Here is a 27,197-nt window from a genome sequence, read left to right on the forward strand (position 1 = left end):
CTAAACCACGTGTCTTTAATGAATAACTTGTTTCTCCTGCAAAATTCTGCTGCTTTATCTCCCCTATCGTTCCGCATTCCTAGTCCAAAATCTCCTATTTCATATCCATCCCTCCCCTCCCCGACTGAGGCGTTTGAGTCGCCCATCACTACTAGCTCTTTCTTACCCGGAGTTTTTTTCACCTTATCTTCCTCTCTCTCCCCATGATTACTGGTGGGCATGTAAACTTGAACCACCGCAAAGTTGGTGGGTCGGGCCTTCTTTCTTTATTGCTGCTGCAACTGATGATAACTCCGGGTCTGTGCAATGATTTTGCATGTTGACGATCCCGAGGACCTTGCCGACCTCGCTGCCGTGAAAAAAAACCCTTTGCGGGCGGGTCCTGTTCAATGAGCTGCCGAGGCTCATTTGGTTGTACTCCATGTTTTCAGGGAAGAGATAGTTGGTAGGGTTTCCCATTCCAACAGTGTTTTTTTTACGTGAAACCATCACGTGGACTACCTTTGGTCTGGCTCCTACCCTTAGACCTATCTGGCATGGGTGGCCCTACCGGGAGTAATTTTGAATTAATCCCGCCAGTGCAGCTCTAGGGGTCATAGGAACGCGCAAGCCTTTCCATCATGACAAGGTTGTAGCCCAAGGGATCGTCACAAATTGTTTCCTGGATAAAATTTCGTCTACAGTTTTTTCATCAAAAAATTGACCTTGAGATATCTGTTTCATACACTTCAAAGGGATTTTTGTGATCCGGTTCGGGGTTGCATCTTCACTTGGTAGTGTATAACTGTGGTATGAACATTATAATAACTAGTGAAACAATTAGGTAATCGTAATATTCCCTATTCTATATCATATGTTGGTAATCCCACTATTCCATTTCCATTGTGATGTGTTTTCGTTGTGTTTATTAGATCATTGATAAAAATAGTGAATGCCGGGCAGTGATAAGGGGGACTAGGAGAGGCGGGCCACTGGCCCCACTTTTTAGCATATATTCCTTTGAATTAGACTTTTCATATGGAAATTATTTTATTTTCTAATTAAATTAAATGCAGTATTGAGTATCGCTTGATGCTCTCAAATATATTTGCAAGTCACCGATGAATTTATTAATAGTTTTATTATTATTAATCATTTTCAACAGATTTGCTTCACTCTTTTGCAAATTTTTGGTCCAAATTCTGCTCAATTCGTGGTCATTGTTTATATGTTGGTGGATAATGGAATATATTTTATTGCTTCCTTTTTCTTTGCTTTTAGACTCATCACTCCACGACTTTGGCGGTGAAACGTATTTTTGGTAAAATTATCCGTAAACGGTGGTTGTTGTTGATCTGTGGAAATACTTTCAGTGATTACATTAATCAATCGCAAATTAATTGTTGATAATTTTTGAATGGGCGTCCTTTGGTAAAAAAATAAGTCACCGTTCTCTATATTTTGTTAGCAAATACATTTATTTATTGGTGAACTTTATTTTTTGTTCGTAATGTAATGTGGCGATGGACTGCGCTAACAATATGGAACCTCGAAAATGGAGGCAGAACGGACCTATTGTGATTCTATCATTTGGAATATTTAGATATTATTTTCGCTTTTCTATAATTCCTCTAAATAATTTCATTTTCATCGGTAGAAGCGTTATTTATGTCCTAAATTTGTTCGTTTAAAAAAATACGACGTTCATATGAGGCGCTTCCAGCGGTAAATCGCGTGTCATCGAGCGGTCGACCGTGGGTAGTCGATTCATCGGTCGATTACAATCGAATCAAGTTGGTGGCTTCAATGGCTGGTGTAAGCAATCAACAAGGGTTTGTTGTTTTGCCTTGCCGTCTGTTATTTCCTAGTATATTGGTTAAATATTAATACATTTTAATTCAGGGACTGTAAAGGATCTATCCTTTCCTTCAACCAATGATCTCAATTTGATCACTCCTCATATATTTCTTGTGTCGGTGTTCCGCCTGCGTTGACATCATATGTGTACAACTTAGTTTGAAGTGCTTGTTTATTCGGTATATTCGGAGTTATTGACGTTCAAAATGAGTTATCATCGGGGAGGAGATGGCCGGCCTCGAGGTTTCGGATTTTTTGGATTTCAACTGAAGCGTGACTCCAAGGGGCAACTTCCTCCACCGCCTACTAGTGCAGTTAGTAAGCATGGGTACTCCACTATGAATGCGATCAGCCAGAACGCTTTAGCTGCAAGCTATGGCCTTCCCAGGAAGAGGCCTAAAACCGAAGAAGAGTGAGTGTTTCGTGAATGTGGGGAAGTCGGCGTTTAAAATGAACAATCCTATTAAATGCACTCCTTTGTGTGTTTTTATAGGTACTTCGAGGAAGATGATGAAACTACCACCACCATCACGAGTACAACGTCCAATTTGGAGTATATTCCTGCTCCAGGAAGTCCTAGTTTCCAGCAGAAAGAAGAATCTGACTCCGAAGAAGATCCTTTGGACGCATATATGGCAGGGATTGAAAATCAGGTAACAAGTCATTTTCACCAGAGGCAAAACTACTTTAGAATTTTGCCGAAGTATTTTATTTAGTTCAATTTGTTCTATCGAACAGATTTAAACCAATTTTGACGGCCATTAGGTGAAGAAACAGAGCACTGCTGCCAGTGAAAAAGAAGAAAAGGATAAATTAAGTAAGGGGATTCGAGATGATATCGAAGAAGAAGACGACGAAGAGTCATACTATAGGTATGCTGTCCAATAGTCGTCCCCCAACTTGAGCAAAAGCATATTTTGCATGCAAGTAATTACATGGAATAAAATGTTGGCCCTTCAATGGAGGTACTCGGTGAATTATTTATATCTTCCCTGTTATTTGAGAGGTTTACTTAGTATAGTACTCCGTAAAATTGTTCTTTTCATTTACTCTGTTTAAATTTTTTTTTGAAAGTCGCCCATAGTAATAGAGATAAAAAGGAGCCATTCTTCATAGTTATATTCTGGGTTAAGCCTTGAGGCAGTTAGAGTAAAATGATGATTATTACTTAGGTATATGGAGGAGAATCCAAACGCTGGAGTGGTTGATGATGAGTCAGATCAAGAGATTGAGTATGATGAGGATGGGAATCCAATTGCACCAAAGAAATCTAAGGTTGGTGTTTCTTAAAACTTTTAGTCACATCTCTATTTCTCTTGAGAAAATTGGTAAATAAGTGAAATGAATCTTTTTAGTTTAATGGAGGAATAAACTTAGCTTATTTTCTTTTGCAGGATATTGATCCATTGCCTCCAGTTGACCATACAACAATTGAATATGCTGATTTTGAAAAGAACTTCTACAATGTTCACGAAGAAATAAAAAGCCTCTCCTCTCAGGTTGTCGATGATTTGAGGACAAAGCTTGGAATAAAGGTTGGTGTGTAATTATTAGTTTTTTTGGAGTGGCTAATTAAGTAACTTAAGGTTTTAACCTACTAATAATGTAATTAGCCTCTGCAAAAATAATCTTACTTAAATACTTACTTACTTAATCTAATATAATAAAATTAATTAAAAGTAATCTTATTTAAGTGATGCAGAACCTGCCAATACTTTTACATTAAATGCATTTTTACTGAATGTAATACCATTCATTGAATCAAGGTAATTTACAATTGCCTACTGTTGTGGAATTATATCTCCAAGAAATCTATCATATCTATAATGCTGGTAATCATTACATTTTCATTGCAAGCTAGTCCTAGCCTGCTGGGAAAATGTAAATGCACATATGTGGGTGTGTAGATTGGTTTTTAGATGCATCTGCATATTTCGTCATTTTCATATACCATTTATTCATTGCATGAATTTCCTCTTATTTGCTCTTCTTTAGAAAATGTTATGTGGAAGCATTTGTCTCCCAATATTGTAAGATATTTGTAAAATATCAGATTCCCTTCTACCCTAATGTGCTTGATTTTAACCCTTTTGCGCCAAATGCCTCACCTGTGCGGCGAGGATTTTCTTCCATAAACAACGAATGCCACACCAGTGCATCCTGAATGTTCTTACCCTAACCAACGAATGCCACACCTGTGCGGCACAGGTCGAAAAAAGTGACCGTGGCGGACACAATAGACCCACGGACGCGGGCGCCCCTCACGATCCGCCTTAGCGCGAGCCCAGTCCCATCTTCGGCCGCTCAGATCGACCCTTTCATATCCTCTCCACGCGGTCAACTACTGTTATTTGCAGTGTATTTTCAAAAAAATATTTGTTGCTTACTTATGAAATTCAATGCTAGAAATGAATTCATCTTTTTTTGCTGACCACATGGAAATTTCAAACAAAATTCTAATGCACTGAATAGTAGAGGCCTTCACGTTGTAGAAATCCATCTTACTGATTTGTGAATGAAAAACTTTGCTGTTTTTACAAATTCTAGAAACAGCAAAGTTTTTCATTCACAAATCAGCAAAATTCTAACGTTAATATCAATGGAGTTATAGACCAACTAGTAAATATACTAAATCCGTCTATATCAACGTTAGAACTTCGTTTAAAATTTCTGCATGCTCAGTAAAAAAACACAAAATTCATTTTGAATGTAAAAAATCGATGCGAACAATAAGTATTTGCATATATTTTGTATTAACATTTTAGCCAGTTGACCGCAAACTCGTGCTAGGAAGGGGCTTTTAATCCTTCTAGGGTCTGGGACAGAGGCCGAGGAAAGGGATCGGCACCCTCTGAGTTGGGTCCAAAAATGGTTAGGGAGGGAACCACTGCCTTCAGTTGACGCGAAAACGCTTCGTACAAGGGAGTAAAGAAAATTTTTAAAGAGGCTCGTATTGAGGAAGAATTTCCCTGAACCAAGGTCCGGCGCGAAAGGGTTAAGTGGTGGTGTTGCTGATGGAATTTTTGTATTCTGGGGAATGAATTGTTTTTTGAGCAATGCCTCTAATTTTCCATTCTAGTATTATAGAAGCATTGCCCTGGAGACTTAATATTTTTAAAATTATAGGGGCATGTACAGAGGTGTTCAAGATTGAAGTTTTGCACTGTGAGGTACATATTTGAAATGTATGGGCAGAAAAAGCTACTCATAGAAGCTTGAGACAGTGATGCTATGAGAGATGTTATGATCGACATGCTTTATGGTAATGCTCTGTTGATAGTAATAATTGACTTATTAATTCTTCAGGTTTCTGGACCATCACCTCCCTATCCAGTGACTAGCTTTGCTCATTTTGGTCTGGACGAAGGATTAATGAAGGCAATACGCAAGTCGGAGTACACTCAGCCGACTCCAATTCAAGCTCAGGCGGTTCCAGCTGCCCTTGGTGGCCGTGACTTGATCGGTGGGTATTTGGTTGAGTCAGTGGAAACAGAACGTTTTCCATTCCTTTTTTGAGAAATCATTTTACTAGTTTCCATATAAATTCTAATGCCTGTCAAAATTACTTCATTTTCCATTAATCCCAAGTACAGTGGAACCTCGTTAAAGCGAGTACGGGCTATAGCGACACCCCCGCTATTACGAGAGATAGCCGATGCGCCGTCGATTGACCCTATAATAAGCGTGTTAAAAAATTCGTTTTTACGAGACCCTTTCGGCGTTGGCTCTTGCCATAGCGAGGGTTTCACCGCCGGAAGACTTTCATGAAGACTCCTTAACCTCTGTAATTGCTAGCGATCTGTTAGAAATGAAGTTAATGGAGTGCTCAGTCTCAAATTTATGTGGTAAACTGTCGTTTGATAAATATAATGATGACAAAACAATGCTTTGTATGATTTTTATTCAGTGCGGCGCTTATAAATTGTTTGAATAGTTGGTCGTTATTTGAGTAAGGAAATTTAGTGATGCAAAAAAACATCGCCTTTCTTCTGGATTTATGCTTACGTTTATCGGATAGATGTTTATCTGTCGCCGCACCACTCCTGTTCCTGTTTATCTGTTCGCAACAGGTGTATTGGCTATTATTTGCTCCACCTCCGGTAAAGCGACAATTCGCTATAGCGAGTGTTTATTAGTGCACCGTGGGGTGTCGTTATATCGAGGTTTCACTGTAGTAGTTTTGGTACTAGATTTGAGTGACTGCAAGCTAAAAGTAGATATGTAGTAACTATTTCTCATGTGGCCTCATCTTTTAAGGTTAGAGACAGCCTTCTCTTAAATAATTAACTGATAATGTTTTACAAATTTACATATGATGTTAATGGGAAGTGGATTTTATCAATTTTGTACACAATTAATATCTTATAGAATAGCTTTAAAAGAAGCCATAAATTATGGCTCTATGGTTATTTGGAGGAGAAAGAGAAGAAATTATGTGGTTCAAGGCATTTTTTTTCGCAAAAATTTGAGACTCGAAGGAACAAACGTTTGTTGAATGGAAATGGAATGACCCATACATTGGTTATGCATAGTGATGTATTAAGGCCGTTTTACACCGGGCACGGAATTGCGCAGGTTAGAGCTACATTGATTTCTAAAATGGCACGGAATTGCGCAAATGCATGAACGAAATTAGAACAGGGGCTATTTTGCCGTCTCGCATCCACGCATTCTCACATGTGTTCTAGCAATTCACCGCTTTACACAACGCAATTTTGATTGTGCCTTCGCACGTACGTCAGATTGCGCAATTCTGTGTACCGTGTAAAACGGCCTTTACATGGTAAATGAAGTATTTTTGGGTCGTGTGTAACCAAATGTTGCGATCATTATTATTTTAAAACAATTAAAATTTATGTTATTTACAGGCATCGCCAAAACAGGTAGTGGTAAAACAGCTGCATTCATATGGCCAATGTTGGTGCATATTATGGATCAGAAAGAGCTGGAACCGGGAGATGGACCGATTGGTCTTATCTTAGCTCCCACCAGAGAACTCTCTCAGCAGGTGTGTGTTTTGAATGCTGTTTGCATGAATTACAAATGGGAGGGAAAGAAAATCTATCGTCTTCCTTCTGTTTTTTTTTTGTTGTTCCTCTATATATGCAAATACTACAATGTGTATTTCTTTTACACAGCGCTGAACACGATTCCTCTTTGTTTGATCTTTCATCATTCCTTAGATATACCAAGAAGCAAAAAAGTTTGGAAAAGTGTACAACATCCAGGTGGTCTGTTGCTATGGAGGTGGCTCCAAGTGGGAGCAGTCCAAAGCTTTGGAAGGAGGTGCAGAAATTGTTGTTGCCACGCCTGGTAGAATGATTGACTTAGTCAAAATGAAAGCCACAAACCTGAACCGTGTAACATTCTTGGTTCTGGATGAAGCTGATCGCATGTTTGACATGGGTTTTGGTGAGTAAGGTTTGAAAATTTTTATCCTCATATGTGCATGCAGCTGATTTTTTTATCAACTTAATTTTCCAGACATATTATGACTTCTAAATTGATAGATTTTGATGATCAATGAAATACTGTTTTTATTACTTGCAGTTAATTGTATCCATTTAACTACCTCCTCATCTCTTTTTATATTCATCAGCCAATATGTGCTGATTCATCTTTTTATTACTGTATAATTTTGATTCGTCTTACTTTATGTGATAGTTACTTTTTAATTGACTATCTTTGGAAATAATGTGGATTGAATGTATGGTTGTTTAAAATTGAGCAAAGTAATGAATTTTGCTGGTGGTGTTATTCTTCTGAAGGCTTATTGTATTCCTGTGTGAATTTACTTATCATTACAAATCTGTATTTTTTCAATTTTTTTTTGGGAGGGATAAGACATGAACATTGATGCGTGACCCCTAATTTTTTTCCAGTTTCATTTATTCATTTTGCATTAGGGGTGATGGTTCCATTTGTATTGACTTTATTTGAAAGTTATAATCTGACTGCAATTCATAATGATCCTTTTTTCCCAAAAAATATTTGTGAAACGAAGAGCTGAAGGTAAAATTGTCATAAGTGTGCGTGTGATGTAGCTGATGAAATTTTTCCCACATACTTTGTTACCTTTAACTGATGAAGTATGTAAATTGGGTAGAAGCACATAGGTGTGATATCATTTACTGAAGAAAGAGTTGGGAAGAGAGACACATCAGACTAATGGCAGAATTTTTGATTGATGATGAGTTGTGATTATAAATTGGGTTATATTTAAATTCACATCAAAAGATGAAGCTATAGTGATCAAAACAGTCATGCCTTCTTTGTAAACACAAGGTGCACTACTAGAAATCTTTTACGGATTGGGAAATATGCTGTGATATACTTATCCTCAGAAATTAAGAATTGTACAATTATAAAATGAAATGTAAATGTGTGATTGAATGAAGGTTTTGGATAAAGTAAAAAAGCCATGTGAATCAATTCTTTTCCTTTACAGAACCTCAAGTGAGATCAATTTGCAATCATGTCCGCCCTGATCGTCAAACCCTCCTCTTCAGTGCAACGTTTAAGAAAAGGGTTGAAAAATTGGCAAGGGATGTGCTAACGGATCCAATCAGGATAGTTCAGGTACTTTACGATGTCTAATATTTTTGTTCTATTTCAGTTAACAGTTCAAAACACTCATGTGTTAAAGCAGTTAATATTTAAATATGTTAGCTATGTAGGTTTGTATGTCTGTATTAGTCATATGTCTGTAAAGCTAAAACTTGAGTATTCTATTGTTTCTAGTAGATTGATTAAGCATATTTTTTAATATGCATCCTCTTAAATAGCCATTTAGTGTTAGTAATCCTCTTTAAATGAATTTCTCATTAAAATGTTTGCCAACCTCTTAAAATATTAATATTACAATTAATATATCACACAAACTTTGATGTTATCACCCATATTCTCAAATTAAATATTCCACAAAAGCCATAAGCAAGTATTGTTTACTTTTTCTGCCACAGCTGTTGACATATCCACAGACTTGTGCATGCTTTTATTAAATATTACTTGTTTATTATGTATTTTTTTTATAACTCCATTTAATGTTCACTATTTATTAAGTTATTTTAGCTATTATGTATGTATTTCATTTTCTAATTTGTCATTTGAACAAGCTTTGAAAGGCAATTGAATGTCAAAATGTGCAAGTCATTACATATGGCAATACAGATTGCCTTGTTCTGAGATAGGGTTGTTAATTTGCTACCTGCCCAGTTGCAATTTATGGCCTGGTGGGCATCCAGAATAGGTAATAGGGTAGTGTCCTTCATCAAAGAAAATGAAAGGCATTGATTGCGATTCGTTACCCACCATAAGTGTATTCATAATATACAAATTATTTGGTTATAGAATTCCCCGTTTAGACGAATGGCAATGGTCAATTTTATCCGCATTTGAAAAAGGCCAGATTGGCGCACATGCGATGCCACTCCACGTGACGTCACAGGGACCTAGATTCTATGCAAGTAGTCAGGAGTTTTACATTGTCTGAGATTGCCAATGTATGCATGAGGCACAGAGCTCAGGGAAACATCTCTTAATAATCACCTATTAAAACTGCCTATGGTTGAAAAGTTTCCTTCGTTTGATAAGGTATTAATAATCGTTATTTAAGCATAGCGCTGCCTGCTAGCAGCCTGCATCGTAGCAGCGCTCATAGCCTCGCACCAAGGTGGCCTCACATAGCGGAACCAGAATGACATCACATGGGCTTATCATATTAATTTTAAGTCAAAAAGCGTGAAATACAGTGGAACCTCGTTAAAGCGAGTACGGGCTATAGCGACACCCCCGCTATTACGAGAGATAGCCGATGCACCGTCAATTGACCCTATAATAAGCGTGTTATAAAATTCGTTTTTACGAGACCCTTTTGGTGTTGGCTCTCGCCATAGCGAGGGTTTCACCGCCGGAAGACTTTCATGAAGACTCCTTAACCTCTGTTATTGCTAGCGATCTGTTAGAAATGAAGTTAATGGAGTGCTCAGTCTCAAATTTATGTGGTAAACTGTCGTTCGATAAATATAATGATGACGAAACAATGCTTTGCATGATTTTTATTCAGTGCGGCGCTTATAAATTGTTTGAATGGTTAGTCGTTATTTGAGTAAGGAAATTTAGTGATGCAAAAAAACATCGCCTTTCGTCTGGATTTATGCTTACGTTTATCGGATAGATGTTTATCTGTCGCCGCACTACTCCTGTTCCTGTATATCTGTTCGCAACAGGTATATTGGCTATTATTTGCTCCACCTCCGGTATAGCGACAATTCGCTATAGCGAGTGTTTATTAGTGCACCGTGGGGTGTCGTTATATCGAGGTTTCACTGTAAGTACTCTTTGAGTAATAATCTTTCAATTTAGGCAATAAAAAAAAGGAAACCACCCTATTGCTAATGCACAGCTGAAAATTTGATAAATATGACTTATGGTGGAATTTTGTCTGTGATTTCTCCGTTCCGAATGCCAAAATCTCACCGGGTCGTTATTATCCTGAAGATTTCAACTTTTCCCACAATCTTGGCTAATAGAGTGGTCGTAATCCCATTCAGAATAGGGCCGCCAAAGTATCCATTATAGTGTCTTATCCTCATATGTTTATCTCTTTATAGGGTGATGTTGGAGAGGCCAATCAAGATGTTACTCAAATAGTTAAAGTGTTGAATCTTGGTGGTGCCAAGTGGAATTGGTTGCTATCGCGCATTGTGGAGTTTTTATCTCAAGGCAGTGTGCTAATTTTTGTGACCAAAAAGGTAAGTTAGGATGATTCATGCGATACTTTCTTTTGGAATGTAGAAGGATTAGATATTTTTTATCATGCCTTTATTTTGCATGAGAAATACTTTTCAATTTTTGTTATTCATTCTAACATACTTGTATGATTGTGATTTAAAGTCATTATTTTTTGGATAAAAACATGATAGAAATTATCTTTACCTCTCCATTTGTTATGCTCTTGTATTTTTATCTGGTAACTGCCAAAGACTAAGTGTGGACTTGAATATTTGTTATCCATTAATAATTTGTAGTATTCATATATTATTATTTGCATATTTACATTATTGCATGCTTCATTTCATTGTCCTATACCAAGAACTCTTTCATTAACTGTCAAAGGCTTTCTTTCATCAATTTAATAGGATTTCTTTTTTTATTGATATAAATTCAAGATCTCTTGTCATGCATTTTTCTTCTTTAAAGTTATAACTCTTTTTTCAGGCCAATGCTGATGAATTGGCCAACAACTTAAAGTTAAAAGAATATGAAGTCGTTCTGCTACATGGTGATATGGATCAGACTGAAAGAAACAAAGTCATAACCCAATTTAAGAAGAATGAAGTCCAGATTTTGGTTGCTACAGATGTTGCAGGTATAGTATGATTTGTCTTTTTTGATGATGTTTTAAAACTGTCATACATTATGATCAAGATCTGAAGGTAATGTAGCATATTTATCACTTTCACATGCAAATTAGCATCCTATTTATGGGGACTATACAATTTTTGGTGGATGATGGTTGATGTAATACACTAGGAACGTACATGGTGTCCACATAGCTTACATAGCTGATAATAATTTTTAAATTTAAGTTTTCCATTTTTATTGGCCCTTGCGTTGTTTCATATCACTGACTGCTATTTATTATAAATGTCATGTGTTAAACTCAATGTATATACATAATAAGTAAAGCAATAGGATCACAAATTTTTTAAACCAAGTAAAGGCAAGCAGAGGCAAATCTATGGGAGGGGGGGGGGGGGAGGGCTATTTGCTATATTCACCCCACATTGGGTTGAAACACGCACCAGATGAAATCAAAATTTTTGGAGGTTGCTACTTAGTACAAAAGTATTTAATTATATTTCCTGATTTATTTACCTACTTTAGCAAATTGAAATACAAATTAGCTTTAAACTTAGGGCCTATTTTACACGCTTTTGGTATGTTACAATCCAATTTCAGATCCAGAGAGGGACGATTGGGGGGGGGAGCCCCTCTCTTGTGTATCCAATTTATTCTGGATAGAATGGTAATTTTGTTCGGAACCCCAATACTGCTGCGAGTTTACCCCCTACTTAGCCTTGTCCCTATCCCGGATCCACCACTGAAGCAACTTCCTTGCATTTATTCTTCCACATGGGTGTGTTTCCCTATTCTGCTACGTTTGTCCATTTGGATTACCCCCTGGGCCAAAATGCATTCAGCCATGGGCGGATTTTGGGGAGAGGGGCACGTGCCCTCCTCAGATGCTTAAAAAATACACAAGATCTTTAATATGGTTATCATTATGTTCGTTTTAAATCGTGTATTACGGAGCATCATTCATTTAATTTAATATTAATAAAATTCGTATCAAAATGAAGGGAATATTTTCTATGGTAATTGTTGTATTTTGTTTTTTAATCTCAAGTACAAGGTGACCTGTCAGATCCTTGTGCCCCCTACCCCAGAAAAAATCCTGGATTCAGCTATGATATATATAGTAGAACTTCTTTAGTATGTTTTTGAAGGGATCACAAACAATGAACGTGGTATCCTAGAAAACGTACTAACCAGGGAAGTAATAATAGAAATAGGGGTTATTGCAATCGGTGGAAAAGTCTTCATGACCACAATTACTGTCTGAAGTTCTTGTGGGATCACCTTCTGGAGCTCTTTTCGCATTTAAAATCAAGAAAATTAGCACTAGCCAAAAAAACCATGTGAACGAAAATCACAATGTTTTCATAGATTTCCCAGAGACAATTACATAAAAACGTCATCATTCTCACGTGATTTGTCATTTATGTTTTAATAGGACAAGTTTATCTAGGTCATTTCTTCTTTCTCAGAAATTACTCATAGAAAATGACAATAACCCTGAGTATATCAATAGGTTGTTTTATAAAAATTGTGTTACATTTTCTTTACCATTAATCCTGGCAACGGCCATACAGATTCGTGCTCGGAATGAACCCATATTGATGAAAATATATTGACTGATATATCGATATTGATATGACAATTAATAAGACATTTCAAGATTATTGTAAGCAGATTTTTATATTCTACAGTTGAAATTCTCTAAAAAAATTGATGTTGTCTGCTTTCTATTTCTTGTACCGTGATCGAGTATTTTTGCAAGTTTCGCGTGGTGATCCAAAGCATTGTCTGCTCCTGCAATAGTTGTCATGTAATTACGCGCTTATTCTTTGCGTTGAGAAATGCATTCATCACGGTCATAAAAAGAGAGATGTGGGATGAATTTAAGATGATCAATTACTGATAATAATTAAATAACTAATGAATTTGGAGGTTTACACACTCAGAAAATACTAGGAGATGACTTGCGGGTTGCTTCATGGCAAATAATTGAGCGTACTAACCAGGAAAGCACCACTATTTCAAGCATACTCACCAAATAGTTTTACCTGTATTTCGCTCGCATGGTACCAGGACCGGGAGAAATCGTTGTGCTGAGGAGGAACTTATTAACCAAGTTCCACTGTATTCCTGATAGTTAGTTAAACATATTTTTTTTGAGAATTATGTGTGGAAATTTTTCTTGAAAGAGTTTTTTTTTTTGCAATCATAATTGTGGATTTTAATAGTTACATTCTGTTGTTCTATTTGTTATTGTATTAGTATTTCTTATTCTTTTCAGCTCGTGGTCTGGATATTCCTCACATTAGGACAGTCGTCAATTTTGATGTGGCGAGGGATATTGACACGCACACTCACCGAATTGGTAGAACAGGTAGGTGTGATGCAAGTTTGACCAAAAATTACTACCATTAGTTATGGTGCTTATGCCTGTGTATTATATTGCACTTTTGTTTGATGCCTTGTCTAAAAAAGGTGTTTTTCCCCTGTGATATATCTGTTTCATGAAAAGGGCTGAAATCGAAAATTAATCAAATCATTGCAGAAAATCTTATTTAACACTTTCTCTGCCGCAGATTTTTAGACGAATTCACCAATTGTGCCAAAGTGTTTTTCTTTTTCCTTTCGCTTTAGTACTAGTGCCGGCCTCGGTGGTGCCGGGGTAAAGTCCCCGGCTGCTAGCCTAGAGGTCGCGGGTTGGAATCCTGCCTGGGTGGATTGATCACCATCCAGGGCATGGATGTTTGTGATTGTCAATCAAGTTAATTGGAAGAGAGGACAACAATGTCCTAAATTCGCTTGAGAAAATAAGACGAAAAAAAAGGATCCTTTCCATTTGAACTTTAAAGTGCATTTGGCTACGTGCACCGTGTTGGTCACACCGTATATGTGCTTCCAAAGTAGCCGTGACCAAAAGCGTGCTATGAGAGGCCAAAAAAGTGACTAATTCTGTGGTAATTATGACCGAAGTGGAGTGAAAATGAAGAATGCATTTCAGTCAAATTACTGAAGTGGCAGTGAACATGTGAATGAATTAATTTATAACTGTGCATTTATTCTGATTATCATTTAGGGCCACTAACTTGAGTTAGCAAAGAATTAATTCATCCCTACTTTGATTTTTTATTATCCTCTTATTATCTGTAGCTAACTAATACATAATATCTAAAGAACCTGAATCTCAGCCTGGGTCCATTTTTCTGCTGGTGTTAATCTAATATCCACAGTGGTTTCTCGATGTTATGAAGAATCTGTTTTGTTGAGCTAGTTTGCTGCATAGAAGTTTTGGAAAACCCAATTTTTGTATCAAATTTATGTACTCAACAATTTTATTCCAATTGTGCATTATAAAAGTCTTTAACCGTTTCACTGCTGTGGACGTACCTAGTACGTCTGCACCGCAGACTGCGGTGGACGTACTTTTTCTTCCTCCTTGCCATGCAGTCAGCACTTTCGCCGAAGCACTTTGAAGGGACCCACTAATCAAGGACCCTTTCCTCAACGAACTCACCCGCGCAGGACCGTCTCATCGGCCCTACCAGCGGGGGCCCTACCTCCGGAAAAGTGACCTATCTGACGGCAATTTGAAAATCAATCAATCAATCCGATCATCACAAAATGATTGTTTTCATCGCACTCCTGCCAGTCTAGCAATCAAGTAAGTCTTTGAACGGTTTTGTTAACTTTGCAAAAAACGTGGCGGCGGACCACCGGAAAGTGGCCATTATATCAAAGTGTACAAAATCGTCATTTTTCATCGCAGATACACGGTTAAAAGACGTACTTGATTGCTTGATTGTGATGATCGGATTGATTGATTGATTTTCAAATTGCAGTCAGACGGTCACTTTTCCGGAAGTAGGGCCCCCGCTGGTAGGGGCCGATGAGACGGTCCTGCGTGGGTGAGTTCGTCGAGGATATGGTCCCGGATTAGCGACCCTTCGGAGGGTGTACCATGCCCATTATTGAAGTACCTGCTCCATGGGCCCACGAAACGCATTTTAACATTTTCGCCGCTTGTGAGAAGAAGGTTTTTGGAGATTGAACAGCAGCGAAAGGGTTAAGGAGAGTATGTGTGGACTTGTTCTATTGAATGAGATGTACTTATTTGTGCCATTACATATCTTAAAGCTGGCTAATGTTATCTGGGGATAAGTTCTACTAATTCAGGTGTTATATAGTGGAAATTTGACTAATTGAAATGAAAGGTAGTCGCACTTTCCCACAATAATTTAATGCCTACGACCCGTTTTGGCTCATGGCTGGTACAAGAAACTAGTGTATAAGAACATCACATTTATACCTTTGAGGAAGGGATGAGGAAGGATTAGACAAGTTTGAGGAAGGGGTGGGAACAGGTGTACAGTGGAGAGACAGAGAGTATGAGGAGCCAAGGGGGGTCCTTAGAAGGTTACAATGCACCAGGACTGGGACCCAGTACTACAACTGATACGCACCCAGGGGGGGGGGGGGGGGGGAGTGGAATGGGAAGGAGAAAGGATAGAGGCACCACCGCGATAAGGAGCCCAACGACACCTCTAGGGTAGTAGGGTAGGAATAGGAGTGGAAGGGTAGGATAGGGTAATACCCTCATCGCTATGAGAGCGACCAGGGCCCACTACTAGCGACACCATACTTTAATGTGCCAACGATTTACGAAGATTTTACTATAGATAAGTTAAATCCAAAGATCAAATCGTTAGATTCACAGTGGAGGGACAGTCTCATTTTGTGCTACATGTATTCAAGTTTGTCTTCATTATCTATTTATTCTCTGCCTATTTTTGTTTAGCCTCATGATTGCTGCTGTGTACCAGTAGTAGTGAGTGACTTTTGTGAAAGATATGTTTATTTGTCATAATCTTTCTGGCAGACTTCAGACTTCCATCTCATAGTATTTTAAGGGAAATAAAGGTTAAATATACGAAGGCAGCATGTTTTTTTCTGTTCTGTTACATAAATAGAAAACATTTATGTACATAATTCCCAGTAAACACCTTGTTGTCAAGAGGACTAGAATATTATCCTTTATTTCCCTTGATTTTCCAGTTTATTTAGACAACATCAAAAATATTTTCGTTTGTTAGCTTAGTATTAAAATCCATTGTCAACTTCTTCTAATCGAACATTCTGGATCAACTGAAGTAAAATCCTGATGTTTCATATATCATAATGAGTAAAACATTCCTATGAGTCATGAAGTTCTGTTATTCTTAGATTTCTATCAATCCCTTGTATGGTATGTGTGTTAATATTTGTGTTTAGATGGTTTTTAAAGATCTATTTAGATTGTTCAGTACTAAAAAAAAATCACGTTGAATGAAATGACATTAACTCTCTTGAATTTCAGGTCGAGCTGGAGAGAAAGGTACTGCATACACACTTATCACCGAGAAAGATAAGGAATTTGCTGGCCACCTTGTGAGAAACCTAGAAGGTGTCAATCAAGAGGTTCCCAAAGACTTAATGGATCTTGCCATGCAGGTATACATGAGTGATGTTAGAAGAATCATATATCAAGAGTTGCATTTTAATGAATGATACCAATGTAACAAAGCAGTGTTATCATAAAAAGGCCTACAATTAATATGGTAAATAAAAAGTTATATGAATAAAAAGATCTTTCAGAGGCCTCAACTCAGCCCCAGAAAAGATACTGGCTTGGAAATCACAATTTGAGATATCACAGCTGTTCAATGACCATGTTGTCAGAGTTACAGTTCTGTGAAACCATATTTGATGCCCTAATGGAAAATAGTAATCTCTATGATCCATTGGAGCAATATTGCCCTAATTTACCCTCATTGATATAACCTTTTTCTCATGGTTTCAGAGTGCCTGGTTCAGGAAAAGCAGATTTAAGAGTGGACATGGAAAGAAATTGAATGTTGGTGGGAGGGGACTTGGTTACCGAGAGCGTCCCGGACTTGGCGCTTCAACAACACCAGAGGCATGTGAATTTTATCTTAGCAATCAAATATCCAAGTATTTTGGCCTTAAATGGTTAATTACTGGAAGTTGATGCTAAACAATGTTTTCTTGCTACTAATCAGGCCTCGCACAGTGGACCTGCTGCTACCTTGAGGATTGGTTCAGGAGTGTCATCAAGTAGTAGTGGTCCATTGAGTGCCGGTACTCCAGAAGTGACCCGTCCCAGAACTGGTCCAGGAAGCGATCGACTCTCTGCGATGAAGGCAGCGTTTAGAGCCCAGTATCAAAGTCAGGTGGGTTTCTTAGTGTGTTGTGCAGTCTGTATGAAAGCTTACAGCCTATGCTTGAAACCCCCCTTTTTACTAGGATGTCGTCCATTTCTGTGAATGTCCTTGTGTGAGATTTGCAATGTAGTGATCACACCCTCTGTTACAGTAGGTCCTTTTTCCTTCACTGCTTAGAACTCTGCTTTTGTTGTCAGTTAAACATTCAGGACAGGCTGGGAGAGGTAAACATTCAGTGGCTGGAAATCACAAAACTCCTCTTTCCGTCGTGACTAGCCGTTGGCTGAGTATCTCTTCCTAATGACATTTTCCGTCATGCCCACCATTCATATCTCTTTCCCTACCTTTCCTCTGACATAAGGCAGTGGTTTGCCTTTTCATCCAACATTCCTCTTCCAAGCGTACTTTTCCCTCCACTCGTGAGCATCCTGCTTGTTTATGGGTTGTGACCTTCTGAAGGACTGTTTGAAATTTTATCAGAATTCATTTCTAAAATAAGTCCAGATGAAATGCTGCACAAAAGTTTGTGTGTATAATGGTATTTGAAGATTTTTCAATTTTTTCTCTATGTAATAAATGAATTTAAACATAGAAACAGGGTTCTGGTAAATAGTATCTTTGAAATGCATTGCCCTGTAGAACAAGCACAGTTCCAACAACTCCTGGAGTCCATTAGTAATTATTCCAATATTGCTGATTTAGTTTTCGTAGGATTTTCGTATGTAGGATCAGTGGGATATTTGCCTCTCTGCAAACAGTGAGGCCACTCCCTAAAGATCTATGCCATCTTCAATTACGAAACAGACACTATGTTATGTCAAAATCATGTCATCAATTATGCCTAAAGTACTGGAGATGCTTTGGATGATGTGATTTTGACGTACACATTTTAATTTTATCAGGGTACATGGTGGGAATAATATTTTCAGCACTTTCTGAATTAGCCTATTTTTTGCATGCTATTCTATTAGTTTTTTACAAACATGATTTTTAGCTGTGGATTTGATATAGTAAATCACTAGCTGTACCAGTTTATGTAATGGTTATATTATCTCGTAGAATTAATCCTAAATTATGCAATTGGTTTATGGGTGACCTTCTGGTACCAAAAAGTTTTTTAAAGATATCTCATTTGTTACAATTTTTTATGTCACTGCCAGGCCTTCTAGGTATTCCTTTTTCTTGATCATTTTTAGAGAGTACTGGACCTGGATAACTAGTTCCTTTCTACTCCAGGTCTTAAATCACCTGCAATTCCGGCCAAAATTCAGTTTCTGAATATTGGTCACCAATGATGGAAGTTATTAGAGAATCCTCTTATCTGTGACCCTCAAGTTGGCTGTATTCAATTTTAAGTTGCCTTTTTGTTAATGAATCAAGACCTCAGTTATGACTGCTTATGGTCAATGTACCATTTTTCTTTTCTTTCTCAGTAGCTGGTCTTACCTAGTGTGTTCTAAAAGCAACCTAGCTTTAAAAAAAATTTTATTGAACCTTTATAACATTTCTTATAATAACATTTCTTGCTTATATTCTTCAATGTATTTTTCATATTTGAACATTTTTGAACCATATCACTTAGTGCTGTCTTCTCAGCACCCCTTTTATTTTGAGTAACTCAAGGAAGACAGTCAGTGTCATATATGTCCAGGCGGTGGAAGTGAGGCAGCATTGCTAATTATATCCTGGCAAGGCCCACCAACAATGCTGTGTGAACTGGCTTGTCATCATGGTGAAACAACCAGTTGCCAGCGTTGTTCCTTCATTTACATATAGAGTTCGCTCCATTTTCACAAACTAAAAATAATACTCCATCACACCTCCGAAATGCAGCTTCACTTTACAGGCCGTTGTGACACTACTACTGCCAGCAGGTTCTTGAACCATGGTGGACTTTGAAGGAGAAGGTCACCCCCACCAAGCAAAATTTTTGATCTCATTACACTAGTGCATCATGCACCTCACTATGAAAAGTTCGGGTACTTCCGGAAAAGAAAGCTCAGCACACAGCAAAGTGCTTGCATTGCCACTTTATTTTGTCTATCAAAGGAAGCACTCATTGAATAATGTTGTGTGCATTTTTTTGTGCAGTTCACTGCATCAACGGATGAGTCATGGCAGCAGACAAGGCATCAGCCTCCGCCACCCCCTCAACCCTCTTCGGAGTCGGCTTCGTCAGGAGCATCGACAGCCAACAATGGACGGCCAGCGGGAGAAAGGGAAAGGCGAAGGAAGAGCCGATGGGATCTGTAGGGGAGAGAGTTGTGTCGCAAGGACAAGGAAATCTTATTAGTTATGAGCAGCATCTTTTGTGAGCCTTGCTTTTTGAGGAAGAGTTTCAGGATTAGAAAAGATTGTGTACCGTAAAAAGTATGCAGCGTTGACTAATATTTTAATTCCTCTCTCATTAGATTGCTTAATTGAAGAGAGGAGGAGTACATCATATCTTCTGATGTTGTAAATGTATATAATTAAAGTTAAAATAATCATAAATCTTGCGGTGATTTGCTGGCACAGGAGGATATTCAAAGGCAAGTTATAAACACCGAATACATTGATCCTCAGATTTGCTGGTGTCAGTGTGCAAGCATTTTGAGTTGACCATGCAAGAACTGATTTTTTAATGTGTTGTAAATTTTTTGCAGAAATGTTTTGGTTTGGAGATTTTTTGCAATCTTTTCCTCCGTGAGTGAAGTCAAGTTCACCATTGTACATTTTAAAATGATTTCAAAGATGTACCTTGTTGATTTGGAGAGTTGAGACTTAAATAATAATTTCTTATTAAAATACATGGTCAGTAATTGGATTATGTTTCTCCACATTTTATCATCATCAGGCTGCAGTTGTGTGTGACTTTGTTTATTGGGGACTGTTGGTCCTGGGAGTTGTGAGGGAATATGTATGTATCATTTAATTCACAACTTTGCCTCATCATCTGGCATGTTCTCCCCCCATCTTTTATACCAGTAGAGAACTGTAATCTTATTCCTTTTCATATGAATGTTGTAATAAATCTATGTGGTGCAGTCTTTATAAATATTCATCTTGTTGCATTAAAAATCCAATGAATGAACACCTATCAAGTTTGTTACATAGCGATCAACCCTCGGATATAAAAAAGGCTGTAACATTGTTGCTTCGAGGATATAGTGAGAGAATAATCATGTAAGTGCTTATTCTGACTTTGATTGTATCAATTGACAAATGCTGATATTAAGCATACTTAGCAAGCAATGGTCATGATGTTGAATGATTCCACTATAGAATTTAGGTGCCTGAAGCCAAACAGGCTGTAATGTGAAAGCTTTATCAAGTACAGTTGATATCCTTCTTTATTATGCTGAAGAATGATTGAAGTCTTTGGATCAGGACTGCTAATCTAACTCATGTCTTTTCGGACTTACCATAGAAATTCAGGGATGACGTTGAAAAATACTGAAATAGAAAAACTTCTCATTTCCATACTATAAATTGTTGCATAACTGGTTTCTTGCCATAGGTGCTTATTCAAGAACGTATTAGAGGCTGTGTTTATTACCTGTTTAATCATGATTTATAGAGATCTTTTCCAATATTTTGTCATTAATTTGTAAAAGACACTTAAAGTGAAATAAAATATCTTGATAATTGGATCTCCAGAGAATTATGATGTATCTGACTTTATAGTCTTCGGTTAGCAGTTGCATTCAGTTGTAAAGGCAATCTCATTCTGGTACTTAATATTTGTACACTGTTTTAGTCCCATGGGTTTTGATGTGCATGACTTGGAAATTTGCAGAGAAAGCATGGCTACTTATCTTTGATGATAGATTTTGCTATGTGAAAATAATGGAAAATTTTGTGGGCATTGTGATCTAATTATGATTCACATGCAATGCTCAGGAAGTAAGCTTGTAGTTCATTTTTGTGGAGGCAAACAATGATAGATGTAATTTTTTTCCTAATATGTAGTACTGTTTGATGGGCAAATAAGAAAGTTCCAATAGGGAGGGTGAGGACCGTTATAGCTCAGACTAGTGTTTTATGTCATTTTGCGATCTCTTATTTATAATCAAGTTTGTTTAGTCCTTTTTTTTTACATGTTCTTAACCTTGTTAGTGTGTCCTTTCAATCAAACCTATCAAACTACCTTGAAATTGTTTCTTTATTTATTCTCTCATGAAATTTTTCTGTGTGGCCAAATCAAAGAAAATCGTGTTCCTTTCTTTAGAATTCTTTTCAACTGGATTCATACCATATTCTTTCATGAGCTGTTAATTTTTTAGTGTCCATTTTATATGGATACGATATGCATCCAGCTTTCTGTGTGGAGAAAGCATCTTTATACTAAGCCATCTTTTTGAGAAGGATAACATTATTGTTGTTTCATGAAATCTTTATTTTGCTGTGGTTGGCAAGGTTGAGATTTATTCCCAAAATCAACCTGATTTTTGGAATACCTTACCTCCCCCAGGGTACAACTCATTGTTGATTCTCTCCTGACAAATGTTATAATGAAATCTCAGCTTTAGCTGGAGCTATTCTTTGGGTAGTGCGACAGGTAATCTATATCATTCATCCAACTTGATCTGTTTGACATCAGAGGGTTCCTAAATTCAGTACGCTCAGTGGCCTATCCCTGAGGATGTCTCTGTTTAAGTTTCTATATCAAATCCTCCTTTCCTCTTGGCATATTGCCATAACTTAGAAGAAACAAAAATTTTCAACTTGCCCATGAGATCAAGAAAAAGTTGACAATAGGAGTAGCTAATAACTACCTTAAATTAAGAGAACCAACAACAGGATAGCTAGAATATAACATAAGCATGACATGGCAACAATTTTCAAACCAAAAAGGCAAATTAGGGTCATGATACGATGAGTAATTTCACAGGACCCTAGGACTTGTGACAAGATAATCCAGGCTGGTAGTAAGTATCTGCAAACCCTAAGCTGTGTACATATCATAGTATTTAATGATACTGTAACCAATTAAAGTACATACTTACCATTTGAATTCCTTGGCAGTGCATTTCATCTATATATGTTACATATATAAAAGAGGATGTCTGTTTGTCTGTCCGCTATGAGTTTCCCTACGACTTTACAGATTCCTCATTACAGTTTGTTACATCACATCATTTAACGTCTGCGGTTGGACATCCACTTGTCACGCTCAAAGGAAAAACATAACTCTATGGATGCATACTACACTATAGTGAGGTGTCTCACAGGCACCATTTTGGAATGGTTAAACAAAATGCATGAAAGTTCATTCAAATTATGTGAGAATCAAGTAAATTCTTCTCATAAATAGTTTTATTCGGGTGTTAAATTTATTACAATTACAAATTCTTACAAATAAGACGCATATCCAAAATTTAATGCTTTAAATAGTTGTTAGTGTAAATTATGAACGTATTTAAAAACTTTGCGATAAATGCCACTAAGATATTAGCATGTAAGGTATTGTAACTCAAGTTGTCGCGAGGCATCTACCAGACTCCTAAAACAACAAAATATCAAAATTTATTCCATACATGTGACAAAACATATAATCACATTGGTGACTATTTCCGAAATATAAAATAATAATAGATACAAGGAATATGAATCTCCTAACTATGAAAATACGATGTGGGCAAAGAAAAGAAAATGGCCCGGCATGGCATCTGGTAGACGCCACCTTAGAGTTAACCTTTACCACTAATGGAGCATAGTTCTTTTGCACTTAGCCAATTATCGGTCAATAGTGTCCATCTATTTTTTCAATGAAGCTATTTGATTTGCGTGGCGCATTCGAGGACTAGCTTCTGCAGTACTATGAAAAGGTTATATCTTTGGGGGGCAAAGATATCATCTTTTCATAGTGATGCACAAAGGTTAAGAAAAGAATTCGCTGTTTCACAAAATAAAATATATTTGCGACCGGTTTCGATACAGAGTATCATCATCTGGCCAGATGATGATACTATGTATCGAAACCGGTCGCAAATATATTTTATTTTGTGAAACAGCGAAGTCTTTCCTTAACCTTTGTGCATCATGAAGGAGTTTCACCATGTTACGCCAACCACCATCGCATTTTTCTTTTCATTGTATTTACAGTGTAATTAAGGTTAGGTTATTTGATGTTAAATCAACGCATCCCCATGATATTTCTTATTTTAAATAAATTTGAAAATTAGTCTCTTTAAGACTGGAAAGACCATCTTAATTTTTATATGACTTTTATTTATTTTTATTGCATGTATTCTATTAAAAAATAATATAATTTTTTCCATAGAAATGGAGTTACACCACATGCCTAATTTTAAAGACCAACACATTTCTATTTCATTTGTAATGTTAACTCGTGTTTTATTCAGGAAGTCACTATAATATCTTACGCCTGGCCATTTTGATGTTTTAGTTAGCACATGTATGCATTTAAGCATTCATTAAAGGCCGTTTTATGCGGAGGAATTAGGTACTTGCACTATCTGACGTGTGTACAAAGGCACAGTAAAAATTGCATCGTGTAAAGCGGTGAATTGCTAGAACACATGCGAGGATGTGAGATGGCAAAATAGCCCCTGTTCTAATTTCGTTCATGCATTGGTGTAATTCCACGCCATTTTAGAAATTAATTCAGTTCTAACCTGCACAATTCCGAGCCCCGTGTAAGACAGCCTTCAAATGTTTTGAATGGAAATAATCAGCGTATCTCCTATACCGAGTGGAGTGTAGTAGGCCAAGGTGACAAAGGAGCGACTTGACCACCTTTCATTTAAATTTTTTTATTGCGAAATGATATATAAAAAATTTCTCAGTTGTGTTGATAAATAAAGAAAAAGGATATATTTAATGAAGTTTTAAATTAATATAAACACAAACGAAGGAATATCTAAAATAATTACTATCCGTCAAAATGATGGGTTTTGGTCCTTCTTGGTAGCCCTACGACCCCGGTCTTTCTAGAGTTAATCCTGAAAAAAATTTCCTCATTTTGGTAGGGGACAGTGGCATAACTATGGGAGGGATAGATCCCTCCCCCAAAGACTCAATGAAATATAAAAAATATTGAAAACTATTGTCTAGTTTTGACATGTAATAACTGCATCTGCTTCAAGTTAAATTTTAAGTGACAAAATGATGTATAATGTATTTTCAGGTATGTCATTTTTCAAAAATTTTCCTGACACCGTGTTGTCAGGGGGAGGGGGTTCGGGGTGGGGGGGCTCCCAGGCTCCCCCATGCCCCCAAATCTTATGTCTAGTTACTCCACTGGTAGGGGAGGTACTGGGCTACAGGGGCACAGCTAGAAATTAGGCTAGGGGGGGTTTCAGGCACAACTTATACTGGGGTGCCTGGGGGTGTGGTATACCAGGGTAAGGGGTAGGTGCCTCTGCCAGAAAAAATAAAGATAAATGGTTCAAAATGTTGAGTTTTACGGCCTGCTGAGGGATATTTTGTTAATACTTACACTATTCCATAAGCAATATTAATGCAATTAAGCAAAATAGATTTAAAATAAAAATTTCTCTGAGCCCTGAGGGGGGGGGGTTTATCCCCCTCGCTGCGCCACTGCTGGGTTAGATCCTTCCCCTGACCCTGCAAAGTCCGGGAAAAAAATTTCAGGAAATCCCCGTAAAAACGGGACGAATGGGACTTTCCCGGTATGAAAGGGAATGGAAGGGACGATGGATGCTTGAACACCTCACCTGCGCAAGAGAGGAAGGGATAGAGGAGGGAAACCAAGGGAGACTCATTACGCCTTTCCATCGACCGCTTTAGTGCGGCATATTCATGCCCCGGACCGCGACCCACCCAGTTCCCCGTCGCGGCTGCGGCCGTGGCCGGGGAAATGAAAGGGAACTCCCCTCCGAGCCCGTGAATGGGAGGATAATTTAACGGGGGTGGTTTTTATAAATAAATATATGTGATATGATTGTGCATTCGGTAGGCTCTCTCCCTCAGAAGAGTGGAAAAAGGCGAAAGGTGCGCCTCCGATACCCGGGGAACATGTTTCCGCAGGAGGTAGACTCCAAGCCTACCTGTGGCTCGTTTCCCTCCAGCGACACGCGCGCATGCTCCTCAACGAACGCTTTCGGAGGGAACGAGAGAGCCGTGGAGTGGGATCCTATCTTCCATGCGCCCTTCCACGACTGCTGGAATTATGTGGGGGTAGTTGGATCAGCTCCACCCTCGCAGTTGTCGAAGTAAATAACAGCTAGAGTGTCAGTCGAATATTGGCGAGCAGCCTTTTAAGATATATGTTTTTGAAGAAAATAAAAGCGGGAATGCTGGTCAAATATAGCCGAGTAGCAAATATATCGGGAGGGATATTATAAGAACATGAGCAAAGAATGAATATATACGAATGACTCTCAAATTTTCAAGATAAAAAGCAGATCAGTTCGTAACCGCAGCGAATGATCAAACATAACAGATTTAGCATAGGATATTCTCTGAAGCTAGCTATTAATGATATTGCTTCCCATTTAAATGCGCGCTTCCTTTAAATCTTCTCCCTTATTGTCTTCTATCTGTATCATAGGCGGATCTAGGTGGTACGTGCCCCCCCCAGACCCTTAAAAATATGAAAGATTTTTAATACGGTCCCATTATCATTGCGTTCGTTTTGTATTACGAGGTATCCTTGTACCCCCCACAGAACAAAATCCAGGATATGGCCTTAATTGTGTTACCCCCCCCCCCCCCGCTCCCCAGAAAGAAATCCTGGATCCGCCCCTGATCTGTATGATAGCTCGAGTCATGATTTGCTCATCGACACAATCGGAAGTAATTTAAAGATCGACTCATCAATAGGATATACTTCAGTTGTTCCCGTGATTCTTGATTCCCATCGAATTTTTTTCTTTGAGGGTTGGAGGTTTTTATTTGTGGAAGGAATTATTTATTAATTTATTCCCATACCAACGAAAACTGCTCATATTGGCCTTTTACATTGCGGTTTTCAACAAATGTAACGAATACATGTGTAACAAATATCCATACCTTGGACAGGAGCAGCCTACCCAGGCGGGACTCGAACCTGCGACCTCTTGATTGTGAGGCGAGGACTTCACCGCGCCGCCACCGATGGATTCAGTTACAAGGGATAGATTTAAAATTGTATTTCCCAAATGTTTCGGGGGGGGGTCGGGAATATTTCGTGGGATCGGGAACGCCTAAACTCCCCACTCGCTACGACCGTGGCTATCTTATTATCAAGAGGTCAATTTTCTTGGACCCCGAACAAAAGTTCATCGCTAAGACGCAAATCAGACCGAAAACATAACAATAATAAACAGCACACATGCACAAAATTAGTCATCACGAATTAAAAAACTTGGCTCACTTGAGGACCGTAGAAGCTAAGAAGTATCATTGCAATGATTAAAAATTCGGAAATACGTGCAGGTAATGGTTGGTGGGGCATGGGCAGGGAAGAGCAGGAGGGGGCAGCTGCTCCTCTCCCTAGAAGCAATATTAAATTTATTTCAAAACGAAATTTTTGAACAAATTTTCTTTAAATCCTAGAAAAGTACTAGTAGTATTAAACGTGTAATATAAAATTTTTTCCGAGCAAATAATCTAAAAAATCAATAAAGCGCGGTTATAATTTTCTTGAAATTTTGGTTTTATAACCTTTTCCGTGTTACAACTTGAACGACCACGGCTTGCCCCCCACTAGTTTTGAACCTGAGTACGCCCTTGTGGTGGGGAACAAAATATTGTTGTGGTAAGAGACAGGGGAGGTCCGGGGGGTCCGGACCAACCCCTCCCCCCCCCCCCCCCCCCGAAATATAAAAAGCACAC

At 38.0% G+C, this 27,197-nt stretch overlaps 1 protein-coding gene across 1 annotated transcript; it reads left to right on the plus strand.

Moving 5' to 3' along the window:
• Positions 1 to 1,754: 1,754 nt before the first annotated feature.
• Positions 1,755 to 21,046, plus strand: LOC124158751 (ATP-dependent RNA helicase DDX42). The gene is made up of 16 exons (XM_046534025.1): positions 1,755 to 2,248; positions 2,330 to 2,489; positions 2,602 to 2,708; positions 3,009 to 3,111; positions 3,231 to 3,371; positions 5,143 to 5,299; positions 6,705 to 6,844; positions 7,020 to 7,248; positions 8,285 to 8,415; positions 10,449 to 10,589; positions 11,056 to 11,206; positions 13,481 to 13,573; positions 16,550 to 16,683; positions 17,033 to 17,149; positions 17,253 to 17,423; positions 19,506 to 21,046. Exons 1-16 carry the CDS (start codon positions 2,043 to 2,045, stop codon positions 19,665 to 19,667), a joined length of 2,343 nt encoding a protein of 780 aa, XP_046389981.1. The 5' UTR covers positions 1,755 to 2,042; the 3' UTR covers positions 19,668 to 21,046.
• Positions 21,047 to 27,197: the final 6,151 nt, after the last annotated feature.

Source organism: Ischnura elegans, chromosome 5 (genome assembly GCF_921293095.1).
Source record: "Ischnura elegans chromosome 5, ioIscEleg1.1, whole genome shotgun sequence".
Taxonomy (NCBI): Eukaryota; Metazoa; Arthropoda; class Insecta; order Odonata; family Coenagrionidae; genus Ischnura; species Ischnura elegans.